The sequence below is a fragment of the Candoia aspera genome, chromosome 2 (assembly GCF_035149785.1).
Source record: "Candoia aspera isolate rCanAsp1 chromosome 2, rCanAsp1.hap2, whole genome shotgun sequence".
NCBI lineage: Eukaryota > Metazoa > Chordata > Lepidosauria > Squamata > Boidae > Candoia > Candoia aspera.
The window spans coordinates 122,882,317-122,902,432 of record NC_086154.1 but is presented as its reverse complement, the minus strand read 5'-3'; the positions used below and the strand labels follow the sequence as shown (position 1 = coordinate 122,902,432).

Here is a 20,116-nt window from a genome sequence, read left to right as displayed (position 1 = left end):
TATGGTGGGAGGGAGCTGCTGTGAAACATTGTGCCAAGCTCTGTATCTGTGGAATGTGTTTGGGTTATGTGGTCTACTCAAGGACTTTTCCCGCGGACCATCAGGAGCCGTTAGGAGCGCCTGGGATTGTGAGCCTGGGAAGATTCTACGGGGGGAGGGATCTCGTTTGTACCGAGGGTTTTTTAGTTTGCATTTGGTGCGCTTTTTCCATTCTCAGCTTTCTTTGTGATCCTGCATACTATTCTTTAATAAATCAGATATCTTTATGAACCTGTTCATGAGTCTGATGGTGTTTTAGGATAGGCAATCATTACAGCATCAAAGTGAAAAAGTCCCATTCACAGACTGCTCTAAATGATTTCTCAATCTTCAAGAATGGATTTTTATGGCTTACAGAAGATATAAAGGTCATGCATAGTGAAAGTTGTTGCTGTGTTTATGATACCAAATTACTGGCTGAATATGAAAATGTTCTGAAATACATGCTTACCAGGATCAAGAAACACAGCCTCAGAATGGGCCTGCACCTTAATGAAAAAGGAGAAAGATTCTAACAACTGGTAATATCAATAATTTCACCCTCGACAGAGAGGAAACAGATATAGCTGACAACTTCAACTGGCTTGGATCAGTAATGGAACTACAAGAAGCCAAATGATGAATTGCCCTTGGAAAAATGGCTGTGAAAGATCTAAACAAGATCTTTAAGCACAGAGATATTTCTTTGTGTACAAAGATCTGACTTGTTCAAACCATGGTATTTTCAATAACTTCATATGGATGTGCAAGCTGGACAGTGAAGGCACAAGACAGGGGGAAAAAAAACAGATGCTTTTGAATGATAGATCTGGCAAAGGATACTACAGATACCATGGGTTGCCTGATGAACAAATCAATCAATATTGGAGGAAATCAAACCTAAACTTTCCATAAAAGCTCAAATGACATGCCTATGCTTCATGCAATGGACAAATAATGCAAAGAGAAAGATAATTAGAGAAAAATCTCATGCTTAGCAGGGTTTAAGGAATATGCAGAAGAGGAAGACTGGCAGTTTTAAAGATCAATACAGTAACAGTAGCCCCTGATGCCATTCTAGCAGGGATCAGCCATCTAAGACTGCACACAGTTCAGGACAACAATCCACAGGGTCACCGTGAGTTGACATTGACTTGACAGCAGCTAACAACATAAGGGTCATGAGAGAGAGAAAAGGTCCCAGTGAAAGAGCAGTCCTGTGTCCAAGTAAAACTGCTGTAATCCCACTGAGATACTTAACATAGTTAAATCCAGCTGCAAGGAACAATTTTTCAGAGACCACAGAATGGTAAACAATTATTTTTCCACAGTAAGGTGGAGACTTCATATATGCAAGAGGCTTCTATCTACTTTATTTCTGTAAGCAAGCTGTAAGAAGATGTGAGTTCAAATATAGATTAATAGTGTCTATTGATGTACCTATCTGTTACTACCTATTTGTAGTAACTAGGACTACAAATTTTTGACTTCAATATTCTTTTGGGCCACTTCAAAAAAATCCTTACTGCTGCAAATGTTAGCAATCTCTGAAGGTGCATATAATAGAAATAATAGAATAATAGAAATGTGAATAATAAATAAATAATGCAAACAATGATGCTAAATACCCAAACTGATGTTATAGAAAACAGCTGTTAGCCCTTACCACAACAGCAAACTTAAGCTTTTAAAATGTTATATACACACTACTTCTGTACAATGCCTCAAGGCAGCAGACTTTTAAATTTTAAAAAAAATGTGGTTATTGTTTACCATTTCTCCAATGTGCTTATTTTGAATACAGTAAATAAAAAATATTCAACATGTAAGAATTACACAGAAAAAACATCCTGCATAACCTGTAAGAATCACAGATGCTCCCTTCTAATCCAATAACAATATCTGATAAATACTACTGATTAAGTGATATATACTGTTTTCTAAATGCTAGCATCATCAATAAATTGTTGTAATTAAATATCTTCTGAAGTCTGCCTTATCTCTAATTCAATGAACAGTTATTTTTCTCCTATAAACCATAAGAAGAAAATATAAGTGAATCCTTGACTTGCTAACACAGAAACACAAGTAAATGAGAGGTAAATGAGGACTAGCACAACCTGCTTCATATTCCAGCTCACTCACTTTGAGCCCAGCATTCCCTCTATTTGTCTCCCCATTTAATCTATTTCACAGGTTTGCTGTAAGAAGAGGGCCAGAGCTAATATATGTACTACTTTGAACTTGTGAAGGAAAGGTGGGGTACAAATTTAGCAATATATAAATCAGTTACAACAGGTAATTCTTCATAGTGTAATGTCAAAGTACTGTAGTTTTAAAAATGCATTAATTATCCCTTTGTAGTTGGTGATACAGCCCCTGTATAATTTCACTTCTGCAAAACCCTATGCTTTCTTTTCTGTTTCCAGTTCTCAAATGACTGGTAATTTTCTTCGTGACATTTTTAAAAAATCCATGTTTACTAAATATGACACTTGGCCATTTTTCCTACCTTCTGACTTATCTTCAGTTTCCCACTGCCCATACTGGGTATTTTCAACAAGTACACAGAGGAGAAAAAATACATGGCAAACTAACAGAGCAACCTCTTCTCCATTTGAAGTCTATTGTATTCAGTGGTGTTACTCCCAGTGGGACGTGTAGGCTTTCCCACAAGGGACAGATTATACCTTAATACAGGATATAATAGGATGTTCAGACACTTTGCACAGGATAGTTTGTATTCTGATTCTACTGGACAACATAGTTACAAGTTCAGAAATTCTTTAGGATACACAGTTTCACATATGTATAATGTACTACAGTAGTTTTCCTTGAATGTACATATGAGAAAACTCAGTCTGTTTTTATCATCTTTTGAAAGAATATATTCCAGTTAATACAGACATTCCTCCAGCTACCTGAGTTTGGAGAGAACAATAAACTAGACAATCACGTTTTAGGTTAATGTCTTAGCAAACCCTGTCTACATGGTTAGTTTACTATTCAGCATGTTATGTGAAGTCAGAGAATTAGGGTTATTCCATTAACCATGGTTAAATCATGAGTAAACATGCAAACACAGTTATTTATTTGGATGCTTGCTCACGGTGGAACAAAGAGTATGTTCTCCACCATTTCCTAAATCCAAAATGTCCTCAAAGAAGCAGCTCAGAGAGTACCATTTTCTTCAATACAAGGTGCCTTGAGTTAGTTTAAATAGGACTACATCCTGGAAACTCTACCTTTCAATCATCTTGCAATGATTATGTACTGAGCCTGCTGTTACACAAACAGATTACCACATGCAAATAAAAGCAAGGTGATTTGAATATAAACAGTTGCCAGTTAGGACACATGAATATCAAGTCATGTTTTGCTAATAAGATGAACATACAGGGAAAGTATGCTGTACCGCTCATACAACTGAATCTGGATGAAATTTCACACCCTGTAAAACCAGTGGGATTACCACAGAGCACAAGATGCATCACTGATTTTGGTGGCTATTAGTTAAACTAATTTAGTCCGGATGCAATCCATGGTTCACCAGCTAAAATACAACAATATATATAAGCACGTTTAACCACATAGCTTTATCTAGTTTTCATGGTAAAAGCTCAGGATTTAACCAAGAAAGAACATTATTTTCTGACTTCCCAGTGGAATTTATTATCTCGTTTCAGGTTTGCTATATGGAGAATTTCCTCCCAGTTGTACTCTATGACCATAATAAACTTTAAGAATTCCTTCCCCCACCCCACCCCCACCCCATACTTGTGTCCAAACATGTCACTGATGAAAATATTTTAAGTTCTCCTTCCCTCAAAAGGGAGTTCAGTAACAGAAACGCAGTGTAGTTCTTTACTGACTTCAGTCATAAAGACAAAAAAAAACCCCACTGCTTGTTTGGAAACTGCCAAATCATTTGACTTGTGAAAGGCCCAGTTACACATACTTTACAATGAATTTGATGAAGATCCTAAATGTATATCTCACACATTTTTGTTTCCCCATAATAAGTAATGTGTGTACATGTATAATACATACACACAAGCACAATCCAAAGGGAATTTCAAGGTGAAAAGGGCACCCTGAATTAAGGCAATAGCAAACTATTCTGACAGGTTGCCAAAAAAATCCCTACATGCATTCATACAGTATAGTCACCAGGAGTTGAGCACAACTCAAGGGAGAGAGAGTGATAAAACAACTAGACAGAAAGCGCAGCATACACACATATACGCGCACACACACGTGTTTGTGAGAGAGAGAGAACACTGAGGTTTGCCATGCAAGGCATCAGAGGAAGAGCATGTGGGGTCTCAACATCTGTGTCACATGGTCTTCTTGTATTATGAAATATGCTATCATCTTCCAGCAATGCCCCTCTGGATTCTATGTAGGTCAAATGGGAAACAACTTTGCAGAAAAGAATTAATGGACACATCAGGACTCAAAACAAGGACAACATACTACCAGATCATTTTAATCTAGCACAGGACACCCAATGGATTTCTAGCACATTGTAATTGTTAATTGGTAAGGTGCTTGTAATCTGTCTCAAATATAACCTGCATCTGCATAACTATCCTGTCGTCTTCTCTTCCCCTCCACCTCACTCCAAGTTAAATCCAACATTTGTCTAGCCATTCTATTCATCTTATAAGCTTATGCCTTTTAGTAAAATTTATTAGTCAGAAAAGGTACTACCAAACTCTTGATTTTTTTCTACTACAGACTAATGCAGTTCTCCTCCTACAATGTCTATAGAGAATGGGAAAGTGGGATCTCTGCTCAGTATACACAGTCAAATAAATCAGGAAGCCTCTGTCCATAGTCTGTTTAGCATATAACTACTTTAGTAGGATTCCTGGCTTACTGTTCTCAAAAACCAGCAAGAACAGAAGTCAAGACAGAACAGCTTCAGATTCTGGCTTCTTTAAGAGCAATAAACTATTAATATAAATAATAGGTATTTAAGCATTCTCACTGGCCTGAGAAGCAAAGTAAAAGTGGTTGGTTCTCCATGTATCACCATGTTTGTGTATATTGTGATGATAAACCAAAATTAAAATTGAGAATCCTTCGTTCTGTTTTACTGTTAAACCCAGAACACTCGGTTATTAACTTATCCTGACATTAACAAGGAAATTAATCATTAGTCTCATTGTTAGAACATGAAGCCCTGACCTCCAGTAAGTATTAGGAAAAAACTCTGCAAATGAACCCGATACACACTACAAGTCAAACGACAGCTGATAAATTGGATGCAAACTATGCATGAACTGATAAATCTACTGCTATTTTTTGTGTTTTATTTGAAAACAGATCTGAAAGACTTTGGATTTAATTGAAACAGGAGTAAGAAATCCATTTTCCTGCCATGTCATTTTTATTAATTATCAGCACACGCACTGTTGCAAATTGGTCCTCTGAGGAAATACAGACACTGTAGTTTTGCCCTTTCAGGCAAGACAGGTTTGGCCAGCTGGGTACAAGTGACTTATTGGGGTGGGGGGGAGAGGTTAACTTCCCCAGCATGCTTACTGTTCTGATCCAATTCACAACCCACCACAGGTGTGTTTAAGTAAAAACCCCAAATGACTATAGGTCCTGCATTTAGGTTGAGCCTTATTAAAACAAGAAAATGAGACAGTAGATCATGACACATGACCTTTCAATCCAGTAAAGTGATTATATACTTTTCCACACTTGTGGTAATATGTGACCCCATCCAGAAACATACATAAATTTTTAACACAAGGCCATGGTTTGAACTATGGAGGCTATTGGTTACAAGCTCTGGTTTATTATAAATCTGAGATGTCATTACGTCTGAATCCAAAATCATGGCTTATTCTGGTATAAAACCAATTCTGGATTCTGGCAAAAGACACCCAGGAAAAATAAACCAGAAACTAGCTCAATGAGCTATGATTGTTTTGCTCATCTCTAGGACCAACTGACTTGAATAGGCCATAGTTAAAAATTCAGGCTTAGTGTTATGTGCAGTTACAACCTATGAGTACCAAACATACCTGGACATAACAAGTAAATGCATGAAATGAGACATAATGGGTAGGATTATGTTGTAGTTTGTGGCTCACTATGTTTTTATTATTTATTTATAACCCATTTTTTCTCAGGGATTCAAGGCAACATTTGTGTGTATCTCCGCTAACTTTATCGCTATAACAACTATCCTATGGTTGGACTGACAGAGACTGGTTGTCCCAGCATTACCTTATAAATTCCATGACAAAGGCTTGAGCGTGAACTAAAGGTTAGCATGCTATGTCAATACTGTAGCTAGTGAGAACTGAAAGCTTTTCAGTAAAGGAAAGGGGCAAGATGGATTAGGAAGGGGAAAGAAAGTCTCTAAAGGACAATGATAAAGCAGATGAATGGGCTAGAAAATCAGTATAGAATTGAAGTAGAGCATGAAAGAGTTCTAGAATTTGAAAAAAAAAAGACTCTCTTTAATAAAATGCAGCTGGAATTCTCACAAGCCAGTACACAGTTGTTGTGTAAGCTTTGTGCAAAGAAGTTCTCCTTTACATAAACTAATGAATTACATTCTAGTCTAGCCCACAGTTAGCTCATGGTTCAGTGTTCTGCCCATCAAAGTAAACTGTAGTTAATCAGTAGGAAGTATGTCATGTGAATACAGCCTGGAAGGCTATGTCAAGCAGGAGTTTCCTCCCAAAGAAAGTTTAGGTCTAAGGAAGAAATTCCCAGGAAGAAAGGAAAAATACTTAAGGAGAGCATTTTGCAAGGTGAAATAGGTATCAATGGTTCTCATTTACATGCTCCCATTGGACTACAGAGGGTCAAGATGCCTTGAATTTAAATCTCTGCTATTGTTTATATAAGTCATATATAGTGGTATTACTACCTCTATCTTTTTGCAGCCTAGATTAACCTTTTAGGCATATTGGTTTAATTCCTGTGTTGGAACAACAAATCATTTTGTGGCTGTTTCTGTTGTGATGTCAGGGAATCAATAGAGGTTTTTGTCTTAATTTATGAAGTAGCTGCTCAGCAGTTGTTACCAATCAGCTTTCCATGCCAGGAAGTGAAGGGACAGAGAAAAAGAATAATGCTTATCAATCCCTTATCAAATGAGCCCAGTTCTATGGATGAACAAGATAATCATGTGTAATGGGTCCTTGTACCTTTAATAGTAGAGGGCAAATTTAGGTTTCTTCACCTCAGCACGACAAGCTGTACCTTCTGAACAGCTAGTACATGAACAGAGCAAGGATGAGGAACCTACAATTTTCCAGATGTAGAGAAAATGCTCTTCCCAGCAGTTCTAGCTATGATGTAGTAATGAGGGATGCTGAGAGGTATAGCTCAGCCACGTATAAAGGGCTCCCAGTTCCCCACTTCTTCTGAGGAAAGGAGATGCTGCATGGAAGGAAGGGGGTGTCAGAAATCAAATCAGTCTAAGGGCTAATAAGTTGGCAGAACATATACATGTCTCCTTTGGAAGGCACATGCTAGGTCATGCATGTAACCAGGTCAGCAAAGCAGCAAATGGAATGATGTACGCAAGAGCTTCCTCCCTGGGATGCAGTTGGCATCTCTTCTGTTACTCTAAGGGGATGGCCCAACCACACTGGCAACAAATGTTAGGTGCCGTCTTTCAAGGGTTATCATACAAAGATCCCTTTTTCAGCAGATAGCCCATTCAGAAGGGAGAAAGAGACAGAAAAGTCTTTTACAGCAAAAAGTCAATTGATGCTGTAAAAGGTTATGCAGGGGATCAGCGTGAATCTGTGTGTATCTCTAGTGCAGAAGCGGTCCATAGAGAGCTTCACTTTCTGATGTGGTCAGTGGGAGTGGCAGAGTTGTCACAGAGGGAGGGCAATTCAGGAAGTGTCTTTGAAAAAGGTGCAGCACTACTGTTTAACTATCTCTCAGGAGTGACCTGGCAACAAACCTTTCTGGGAAGCTGGAGGAGTGTCCAAAAGCTTTCTCACTGGAGTACAGATGAATCTCACCACCACAGGTATGCGAGTGCTGGGAATTGGGAGATTCCCTCACATTCAGAAAGACACACTTACTCAGAAGTGCTTTCCCCAGACTGTTGTCCTCCAGATGTGTGGGACATCGCCTCCCATCATTTCCAGAGGAGGACATGAATTAACGTCCAATTCATCTGGAAGACACCAGATTGGGGAAGCTGCCAAAGTTGGGACAGCACCAGAGGCAGAGCTGGAGGAGCAGTCCTTCTCACTGGGATGGCTCATGAGGTCTCCTCCTTTCGTTAAGGTGACTTAACTCCCAAAGGAAATCTGTTCCTCCCAGTTGAAATGACCGATAGTGGACTCCCTCTTCCTGCACCAAAACAGTCAGTGAATCCACCTGGGAGATCTACGGAGGAACTAAAAGGCGAAGGACGGGGACAGAGGGAGTCTGGAGAGGCGGTGCGAAGAGTCAGTCTGCCTTTCGGGGAATGCAAGTGGGGCTCCTTCGCGAAGCCAGGACTGAGAGGGAGGAAGGAGAGACGGAGGGAGGTGTCGGCTGAGGACGCGCCGGCATTGCGGAGCTGGGTTTGGGGAGGGGGCTTGCACCGGGGAGCACGCGGGGTGGAGGCAGTCGGAGGAGGTGAGGTCGGCGGCTCTCCTTACCAGATGAAGTCGGTGCAGTGACTGCAGAAGGTGGGCTGCTTGAAGAACCGCGCGATGAATTTATGGTCCCGCACTTCGTGCACGTTTTTTTGCCGGAGGGCCCCTTTCCGGGCGAACCGCCGAGCCGCGTCGGGACCCGAGCCGGGCTCGGGGGCTGGGAAGACGTCGGCCATGGCGCGCGCGCCCGAGCGAGCCCCCCTTTCCCCGCGTCTCACTCCTTCCTGCTTTCCTTCGACTTCGCCTAACCCAGGAAGCTGCTTCCCCCGACTCTGCCCCGTCCGCCAGCCGCCGACACTCTGGCAGCTGTGTGGATGGGCGCTGCCTCCTTCCCACTTGGGCTCCTCCTGACGTCTGAGCCACGCGCAGGAGGGAGGCGGGAGGAGGATCCCATCCCCGGACCAGACCCGACGGCTCCGCCTGCCGGCGCGCTCCTGAGCCCCCTGCCGCGGGAAGGAAGAAGAGCGCGAGCCGAGGAAGCCCGTCTCTAGGGCAACTGGCAGGCAGGCGTACACCCCCAGCGGGAGGGGTGCGCCGAAAATGGGCCTGCGGTGCTCCGCGCTCCTCCCCGCGCTCAAGGCGCTGCGGAAAGGAAGGGTAGATCACCTGTGGCATTCGAGGCGTGAGGAGACACACCCCGCTGCCGTCAATCAAAGCCTGGATTCGCTCGAGTTTGGGGAATTGGCAAGCGAAGCGGGTGGCTGAGACACGCAACAGATACTTTTGCCACATGCGCACAAATGCACCGCCGAGGCCTTGAACGCTCAGATGCGCCCACTGAGAAGTTACCCGCGCAGAATTCGAGGAACGTTAGCCCCCGTCCTAAATCCCGCTTCAGGGGAGGAAGAATGGAATAATCATCAAAATAGCTGGGTGGTTAGAAGCGACCAGCGCTTCTAAGGGATGGGGGAGTTTGTACTCTAGATAGAGAATTGTGCTTAGTATTGTTTGAAAGTAAATTTGGCTCCTGAAATCCATGCCAGTTTCGAGCAGACTGAGTTTGCTTCCTTCTTCCAACCCTTGTGCCACCTGGGGTTCAGATTTTTGCCAGCCATCTCCAGGGCACCCCAGCTTCAGAAGACCAGCTGCGGTTTTGAGAAGGGTTGTTTTCCGGAAAGTCACACAAACGCAAGTAGAAGCATGCAGACGGTTCTTACTCATGCAATCAGAATGCAGTAAACCCACTTGTGCCACACGATGCCAAACTCTCTTGTACACCCACAAGTATGAAAGCTTTTTCCCACACCCACAGAAAACAGGTTGCCTAATGCAACCTCTCCTGGACTTAAGCTGGTACACAGGAATCTGTTGCCTCACTCCATGATTCTTCCCTTCTATTCCCCCATAGCTGTAGTGTATGTGGGGCCAATGTGTTATGCAACCTTTGGCTGCCAACTGGTGGGGACAAACTTGAGAATCCCCTTTCAAAGTCCAAGGTGGAGGAAAAGGGCAGGATCCAACCACTAATAGCAACAACAGAGTGCATTCTGAGGAATAGACAAATTGCAGTGGACCGCTCTCCTTACAAGTCTGAATCTCAAAATGAAACAAAACAGCCTTGTGCCCCCCTCTTCCTGCTGGCACAGCATCTGGGCAGGGAGGAACTGCAGCAGATATGACTCCTCGGTAGTGCTTAAAAGTGCATTATTGTTTCAATGGTCATGATCAGTAAAGGCTGCAGGCTGTGCTAGACTGAGTCTGCCATGTTGTTTCACTTGCGGAGTTAGAGCCTGGGGTTCAACAATGCAATTGCACTTGGTAATAAACATTTCTTTCCAAAAGCAGGTGAGCCCAACACGCCTGCAGTTCTGATATCAGCTTTCTTTACTGAACTGCATCGGCGTTCATGCAACAGGCTCATCCAAGGTTAGTATAACTATGATTTCAGTTATTCCAATTATCCGGGCTTGTGTGACTCAACCGTAAACCAACAACAGAAGCTGGCCTCACACAATAGGTCCTCAGTGCACACTTTAGACTAAACTGGCTCATGTGTCTTGCAAACCCAGACAACTTCATCAATTTAGCTAACTGTGATTAAGTAACCATGGGCATTTGTGTTGTGTATATGCTGCCTTTGCATATCATCCAAACCTGAACCTTGAGTCAAAAGTTGGAGTGCCTTAACACTTTTATACCCCAAGTTAGTCATGGAGTAACTTAACTCTGGTTCCCTTCTTCATCCAGACACACAAAAGAGTAACGCTGAAGTTATTTCTTGGCAGTTGAGACAAAAATAGGGACTAGAGCATACATAAAGTGGGGTTGGGCCAATACAACAGCATTGCTGTTGCTTCCCCCCCCCTTTTCCCCAGGGGAGTGGGGAAAGAGGAAGCAAAGCTCCCTGGCTATATTAACCATAGGTAAATATATCATGCAGACACAGCTGTAAACTAGATTGCACCCTCAGCAAGTAAAAAGACTGTGTTTGCGTGATATTGAGAAAAAACCAGTATCACTAATTTATTTAATAAATTTTGTGTTCTCTTGTCACATGCTGCATTTTAGTCTAGCTATAGCTAACTGTGTTCAAACTCAGAACAGATATCACTATGGGGGATTTGAAAATGAGAACTTAATAACAAAAAAACAGGATTTTTGCAGACCTCAAGTTCCAGTTCCCAAAAAATCAGAATGGCAGCTTTCAAATGACATAGTAAGTTACAAATTTTGATTATCTTGTTTGAGGTGCAGCTCCTGATGGAAAATGAGGAGAGACCTAAGAACCTGTGATGGGAACAAGATATGAAAGCCTTCTACTAGTGATGCCTTAAGAAAGAAAAGTAAAAATGAACATTAGGAGCCACTCGTCTTGACTTGCAATGTTTGTTGCATTTTTGTATTCCTACCTAAATAGCTTGGTATGTATTTTCTGTAAATGCAAGCTGCTAGGGATGCTTGAAGAAAAAGCCAAAGGACTGGAGTAGGGCATGGCCATGCTTCAACTTACAGTAGACCAGATCAAACACTATAAGAACTGACGTAAGAACTGTCTACGAGGAAGAGAAAGAAAAGTCCAAGTCCAGTGAACAAGAATGACAAATAGTACTAGAAGCAAGAACCATAGAAAATTACATCACTGGACCTTAGAAACAGCTTAAGACTCACACAGAACAAACAATCTCTGAGTTTAATGAAGGTCAGATAACAAAAATGACACTTAGGAGGTGGAAAGAACATGTCATAAAGGTTGTACAGAACAATAGAGAAGGTACCAGGAAAAATGAATGTGAAAATGAGCTGAGGTTAGATAAGAATCAAAAGGCTTTTCAGATGTGTTCAAAATAAAAGCAAAAGAAAATAATTAGTATATGTTAATCAATGAAGATGGCAAAATTTTGATTAGTTGTAAAGGAAAAACAGTTACTCAATTACTGTTTTGGTTGGGTGTTCTCTAACAACAAAGTAACAGAGCTAATCTCCAGGGCTAGATGAATTGCATCCTAGAAAACTGAAGTAGCTTGCTGATGGTCTGTCCAAACCATCTGCAAACCATCTAGATCACCTGCAAAAAATTCTGAAGGACAGAAGAAATAGACTGGATGGGAGGGGAGCAGAACTTTTCCTAAGGAAAAAGAGGATACAGCAAACTATATCAATACTTGGGAAGATTCTATAACAGATCATAAGAGATTAATAGGTAAGTACCTTGGGAACAAGAGTCATTTTGGTTAAGGCATCAGGCTAGAAACTGGGAGACTGTGAGTTCTAGTCCCACCTTAGGCACAAAGTCAGCTGTGTGACCTTGGGCCAGTCATTCCCTCTCAGCCCTAGGAAGGAGGCAATGGCAAACAACTGCTGAAAAACCTTGCCAAGGAAACTGCAGCGACTTGTCTAGGCAGTCTCTAAGAATCGGACATGATTGAACAGATTAAAAAAAATTCTTGAGAACAACTCCTGCCATGCTTACTGCATCTAAGTTTTTGATTAGCTACCCAACCTAAATGATAATATTGGTAATATGAGATATCTTGACTTCATCAAAGCATGATGTTCGAATGAGCAAGATATTTCCATGAGTGCTGGATGGCTCATAAGATTGTACTCAAAGAGTGTTCATTAAAGGTTTTTCATCATACCAAGGGGAGGTATTGAATAGGCTGTCAGAAGATTCAGTTCTGAACCATATAGTGTTGTATGAAGAAGTGCAGAGAATGTTTATGCAAAACATCAGATGACATAAAATTGAGTGGGATATTTAATTCTGTTGAAAACAGAAAGAAAATTTGAAATGATCTCAACAGGTTATGAAAATAAGCACAGAACAAATTTAATAGACTCAACTGCAAAATTCTTCATTTAAGAAACAAATCAAGTCCACAGATATAAGATGGAAGATAGAGGGCTTGGTAATTGTATTTCTGAAAAAGAATTTGAAATAATAATTGATTGTTAATACAAGTCAGCAATATGTTGTAGATGCAAAAAGGACAAATGCAATTTTAGATGTCATCAACAGAAGTATGGCTTCCAAATCATGGGAAGTAATCATTTCAGTTTATTCTGCATTGGTCAAATCTCACCTTGAGCATCACATCCAATTATGGGCACTGCAGTTTAAGAATGGTTTAGAAAAGCTGAATCAGAGAAAGACAATGAGGATATTCAGGAACTAAACATTAAGCCCTAAGAAGAGAGAGAGGAGATGTTGGAAATATATTGCTTTAAAAAGAGAAGACTGAGGAGGAATATAATAGCAATCTTCAGATACCTCAAAGAATGCCACACAAAGAAGTAAAGATCTGTTCACTATCTTTCCAGGATGTGGACCTGGAGGAACGGATTTAATTGAATGAATTAATTCAATTGAATGAATTAAATTGAATGTTAGAAAGAACTTCCTAAATTATCTAGAGACATGGTGTGTCCCCTTTCCCTGCATGTATTCAAACAGGAGCTAGACAGCCACCTTCTAGGGATGCTTCAGTTTGGATTTCTATGCAGAGCAGGAGGTTCATCTCAGTGACTTCAAAGGTAGGGTTGTGTGAAACTTCAAAAAGGTGCTTTTCTTACATGCAAACACAGCACTTATTTGAAGCTGATGATGAGTTAATGTATTTGCTTTGCTCAGTTTGCTTCAGAGACCCCCTCATCTTCATGTTCTGAGAGAAGGCTGAGATGTGCCTTCTCCCCAGCACTGGTCAAAGTGCTTCCAGGGTGGGTGGCTTTGGCTCACTGCACGATTGCAGTTCTGAACCAGCTTTGATGGGTGCTGAACCACTGTCAGGCTGGATGGCTTTGGTGAACACTGTGGACAATCCTGCAGCATGTGCCAAAACGATATAAAATGGAACTCCCTCAAAGCACACTGTATGCCAGGCTGGGCAGCTGCAAGAAATCCCAAAGTCTCTGAGTCTGGAAGCACTTCAGGCACCACTGGGGGAGAAAGCTGGGTAGTGCCTTCCACTGCAGTGTTAGCCCGAAATGATTCTAGACCACTCAAATTATTTCATCAAGGCAAATTGGGTGGTTTCTTTGCTTTGGTGAAGCCAGTCTATGTTGCTTTTCACAGGCTTTCTGAATGGTCCCTTCCAACTGAGTGAATCCATGAAATTGGCAGTATATGCCCAAGAACTGGACTTTCAGCGTATCTGTGAACATGGTCACAGCCTTGGTTAAGGTTATTTATTAGATATTTCCAATAAACAATGGCAGCTTAAAGAGAAACTGCTTTAAAACACAATCCTGGTTATTAATATTTGTTGATAACATATTACCGTTTGTTGACTAAATTGATTCAAACTACTCCGTCAATTTCATATCAGCACAAACAGAATTTTTGGTCTTTCAGAAGACATTTAACATATTCTTTAGTAGAATTGTGTGCAAGAGGTAGTAATTATGTAAACAGTAGTTGAAATGGCTACGAAGAATAAGAGTCCAAAATAATACTGCATTACACAAATGGCATTACAGTAATTGTGTCCATTTATGTCATTTGCACAAAGGAGGCAAATCCCTGTTATGACCTGCTGTTTGTTTCAAAGGACTTTCCTCAGCAATTGACACCCCTTTCTCCCAGTCAGCCCAATAAAATAAGATTTCCCTGAATTTCACTTTTTAACAATGGCTATCCTTGTCTTCAAAGCTGATGAAAATCTTTAGATAAGGAGAGGCAGCCCATGGCCATTTTTAGACTCCTGTGGGCTTCTTTTCATCCAAGGTTTCAGATTTGGCATGTACGCTCCAAATGGACCCAAAGTCATGCTCACACAACACACTCAAGCTCAAACTAGGCAACCACATTTTAGCCTACTGTATTGTGTGAACCAAGCAGATATCATCCATTAATGGTTCAGTGCAAAAAATTATGTAAATTGAGTCAGCCATGGTTATGTTTTCTGTATAATGCATTTGGTAACTTAAGCAGCATATTTCTAGATTGAGAATAATCATATAATTCACATAGCTCTTAGCTTTCTATGTCCACCCTTTCTTCAACCCATATAATTTAGTTAAGTATACATATCTGTTATCATGTTGGAGCACATTAGGAAAAATATTTGAAATTCAAATCAATCCTCTTCCCCCAAATCAGCACCGTAATGAAATGTTAAACATTCTTGGGTGGCAAGTATAATTTTAGCTTATTCAAATGACCCAATCAGTGGGTTGTATCACAGTTTGTCCTGTCCATACATTAAGTGGGTAGATCATTATATCACAGTAAAGTAGCAGGTTATATGAAACGATTTGATAGAATGCTTAATCTTTAATATTTTGTGGAGTCATGTTAGTAATGTTTTATATATTATAATATTTTATATATTGTACTTTTATTGTATATTTACTGTTTATTGATTATTGTTGTAAACCACCCAGAGTCCCTCTGGTGGGAGGAGATGGGCGGTGACAAATTTGATAGATAAATAAATAAATAAAGTGTTTTCCATAATACTCTGTTACATATGTTAAACCCTATGGAAAAAGCAATAAATAATAGTGTATTCTGTTATTCTAATACTTTATCTCAATACACTATAAGCTTTACAACCATCTGAAAGCATCAAAGCATTTTAATTTATCACAACTTCATACACAATTTATAATGCAATCCTAGGATCGAGCGTATGAAGACATAAATATATGGTACATAAATATACTAATCAATACTAAGCAAACCCACAAATAAAATAACCCTTCCCCAAAGTCTTTTGTCTTTTTATTAAAAAAGAGAAGGGGGGAAGAGGAGGATGTGTTCCAAATATAAATAGATCTAGCTCATATCTATTCATGGAAAAATATGTGCGGGGATATATATACAGTATGGATATAATATACACATGCACACACACACACACATGAAAATATGAATATATATATATATATGATTATGTGCCATCAAGTTGGTGTCAAATCCTAGTGATCACATAGGTAGATTTTCTCTATGATATTCTATCCAATAGTGCACCCATCCCCACTGTAATTGAGTCGATCCACCTTGTTGGTGGTCATCCTCTTCTTCTCTTTCCTTCCATCCTTCCCAGTATTAGAACCTTCTCTAAAGAGCTAGGCCTTCACAGAGTTTTTAAAATAGTTTTTGATGTTTTTAATTGTTAATAATTATAGTGGGTTTTTTTAAAGGTATTTATTGCTGTTTTAACTTTGTTGTAAGCCACCCAGAGTTGCTTGTAAAAGTGAGATGGGTGGCTATATAAATAGGACTAAATAAATAAATAAGTGTCCAAAATAGGATAATTTGAGCCTGATCATTTGTGCCTTCAGTGAGAACTCTGGGTTGATTTGCTGTTTGTTTTCTTTGTATATGTATGCACCATCCTTCTGTCTCACTGAATACAATATGATTACTCTCAGATAAGTGAATACAACAGTTTTCCCCAATTGACGACCTTCAGATAGTTAGGACTACACCTCTCAGGATTCCTAATGAACTGTAGGCTCAGAATTGTGCAATTTGTAGACCCAATATATCTGGACTATACTAAGCTGCGGGAGGGCTGAGTCCCATATTTAAATGCTATTAAAGTGATATTATTAATAAGTGCTATCATTGAACTAAACCTTGACCAATAGGTTTAAGCAGCAGATGCCAGATCATATCAGCCCTATATGGTAAACCAGACTAAAAAACTAATGCTGTATAGGTCTAAAGCTACTTTTCTTGGAACAGCTATAGTAACAGAATCTTGCAAGTCTGAATGCGCTTCCCTCCTCCCTCACTTTATCTTCAGGTCTGAGATGGTTTCTCAAATTAGTTTACTGGAATGGACTCAAGCCATATTTGTCTGATTGTTGCCTTGGTAGTGGCTCTTCCTCCTGTCCTTCAAGGCTATTCCCTATTCCCTCTACAGATCCTGGCTAATCTCCAGAGTCAAGCAATGAATGAATTTCAGGGCTAGAGAGTGGATTGGGAAGTCAAAAACCATCCCCAAAGAAGGTAATACCAAATTGTTTCCATATCCCTCCCAAGAAAATTGCAAGGATACAGTAGTAACTGAGTTTGATTTCAGAGTATCTTTACCTTTTTAGGGCCTGATGAATTGATTAGATCTACCCTGCGTCAATAATTTGGATGGAAAACTACTGGAAGGGGTCTTCCATTTAAATCTCAGTGGCTGTACCTGCATGACATGCTTTTCTGCAATAAATTAAACCATGATTTGTACAACCCATTTCTCTGTGTTCCAGTAGCACAGTGATCCAAACACTAATCATATTGGCCAGGCTAAAATATTGTTGGCTACTTTATTATTTGATGTGTTGAAATTTAAATTTAAATGATTTCACATTTAAGCCAGTAGGAACTGCAAGCACTTAACATTCACTTGGATCACACTGTCTTTTTAATCATAGTTTTCCTTGCTACCATTGACTATTAAATTCCAATCTGTGCAAAAGGGCAGCATAAGGGTTTCATGCCATTTACAACCAGTGGATTAACTGAATATGTAGAAACCATTATTCACATTTATGCTTCTTTAGTAAAATCTTCAAGCAATTACCCATGAGAACATAAATATATTTAGTCCAAACCTATGCCTGTTATTCAGTACAAATCTTGTTGAAAATGTGCATAGGATTAAAATCTATGAGAGGAAATCTTCAAGATCAGGAGACAAAATGATGCATGTACATAATTGGCATCATGATGCACATAGTGTCATTTTATATACTAAGTAGATTTATATCCCACCTTTTTTTTTTTGTACAACAGGGTGGTGTACATAGTGTTCCTCTTCCTATTTTCTGTACAACAACAAACCTGTAAGGTTGATTATTCCATCCCATGGGCTGAGACTAGCCCAAGGTCACCCAGCCAGCTTCTGTGGCTATGGGAGGACTAGAACTCATGGTCACCCAGTTTCTAGTCCAGCACCTTGATGACAACAACAAATGGACTCTCTTTTGAAATCACTGTTATTTCTATGGAATGCTTATAACACAGAGAGCTGGAAAGCCATTTCTGGTAGGCCCTTTGATCTTTCTCTGCTAGGCTTTATTGATCTTTCTCTGCTCTAGTCTTTCCTACCAGATAATTTTAGAGATGAAGAGGAAAGTAACTTGGAAAGAAGACTGCAAGATCTAGCCTAATCTAAAAAAACACTGGCACTTTCAGGTGATATACTAAATGACACAGGGTGATTATTCCAGTCCTCCAAAGGCAGTATGGTGCTATTTCTGGTTAATGCTAGCCTGAATTTAAAACCAAGGACTAATTTGTATAACTTAGGGTCTGGTGCAATCAGTGTCCATGTTTTCTAAAAGAAATCTGCCACATTTGCTAAATATTTTTGAAAAATTCAAGCAAGCAATCACTGTCAGTTCCAAAACTGATGCTCTAGCATTCACGAAGACTCTCTCCATAGAAGCAAGCTAAGTGTATTCACACTGCACAAAGGTCAGAAACTAGCCAACCAGGATATGTTTGCAAACCCAGCTTATGTGGTTAGTTTATACTTAAGCTCTCATGCAAATACAGGCACTTAAGTTAATTACGTAAACTATTGTATGGTAAAACATGGCTAAGTTATATATGCAAGTATACATAATCACTGTGTTACAAATCCCAGAAGGACTTTTGCTGCTTTTTGAGGACCTATACGATCAGTTAAGAGGCTTGGCTAGCATCATGGTGAATGAGGGCACAGGATGCTTTCAGTAGTTCTTTGGGGAGGTAAACCAAAAATGGGTTAATTTACCCCAGTGGCATCCATAATAAACCACAGCAAAGCCACAATGGCATGGATGTGATGATGTCATCACACAAATGCTGCCATTACATTCATATGTCACAATGTCTGCCGTGATGTCACTACCCACATGTTATATTTCCCCCTCCCCCTTGCAGATGCCCATGACTGACCTAGTGAACAAATCCTCAGGGTTTAACTTGAACCCAGAACAGACTGACTCATATACAAAATGAAATTAACTTCACTCAGTCAGTCAATTCAGCTTTAATTGATCATAGCCATTAGCCAGCAAAGGTGGGTAATAAACCTTTGCAGCATTGCAAGTTACATTAAAAACCTTGTCTGAAAGATCCTGTCGATTATCTCAAAACCAATGAGTTGACCAGTTTGCATCCCATGTCCTCTGCAGGGAATGTACAAAACAACTGGAGAAGAAACACAGCTGAAAAAGCCAGCCTCTTGATTACAGACCTCACTGCCACCTTGCTAAGAAAGAGAGACATGGAGTGCTTCAGATCCAAAGCTGGCGCTGTGGAGGGGCACAGGGTAGTATGCCAAAACTGTCACTGCCCCCTTAAAGAAACAGTGGCCTTTCCTGGCTTATACAGTAACTGCACAATCCAGAAAAATATGACAGCAGAGTATGGCAAGGGGCTTTGAAGCTTGCATGGGTGCATTATTGACACCACCTTATTTTAAACATGTCCGTTTCTAGCTCCTGAGGCTATTACATGAGCTCAGGAAAAGTTGCAGCTTCTTTAAGGTGGTGACGACACACCCACTCCAAATCATCTTTTCTGCCCTGGATCTGAAACGCTGTATACCCTGAGCCTGAATTTTGTTCTCCCGTGTATGAATTCAGAATGGATTCAGTCCCAGTGCTCTCTGCATGATTCATATTTCTTTTGGGTTTCATGCATGGTACAGCAGTGGCCTGGCATTGTCTGTATAGTGCAAGGAGAGGCTTAATGGCAACTGAAACTTCATTTATGAATATTCTCTAAGCAATCTATCGTTTTATAAAGGAACTTGCTATACCAGTAACGCTTTTCCAGGAAAAGCAAAGCCTTGCCTGCTTAATGACATCATGACATGGAGAACTACAGATGGGAAAAAGTATATTTTCTCTCCCCACCTATTCCCACTCTGACTCCAGAGTGACCATACTCAGAGTGCCTATCAATGCTAAGAGGAAATTTTCCCTTCAGTCTTATTTTCAGTTTTCTGGAGAACAGAAATAAAATAGCCATTAATAATGAACAAACTATGCTATCTGAAGAAATGTTCAGTATTATACGGACAAACAGT

At 40.2% G+C, this 20,116-nt stretch overlaps 1 protein-coding gene across 1 annotated transcript in view; it reads right to left on the bottom strand.

Moving 5' to 3' along the window:
- PRKCA (protein kinase C alpha) overlaps positions 1–9,034 on the bottom strand; it is a 219,713-nt gene extending 210,679 nt beyond the window's left edge. Inside the window, exon 1 of the mRNA XM_063293481.1 lies at positions 8,658–9,034. Coding sequence (XP_063149551.1) covers positions 8,658–8,830 — 173 coding nt within the window. The 5' untranslated portion in view covers positions 8,831–9,034. The remainder of the gene's footprint in view (positions 1–8,657) is intronic.
- Between the last annotated feature and the right edge of the window lie 11,082 nt (positions 9,035–20,116).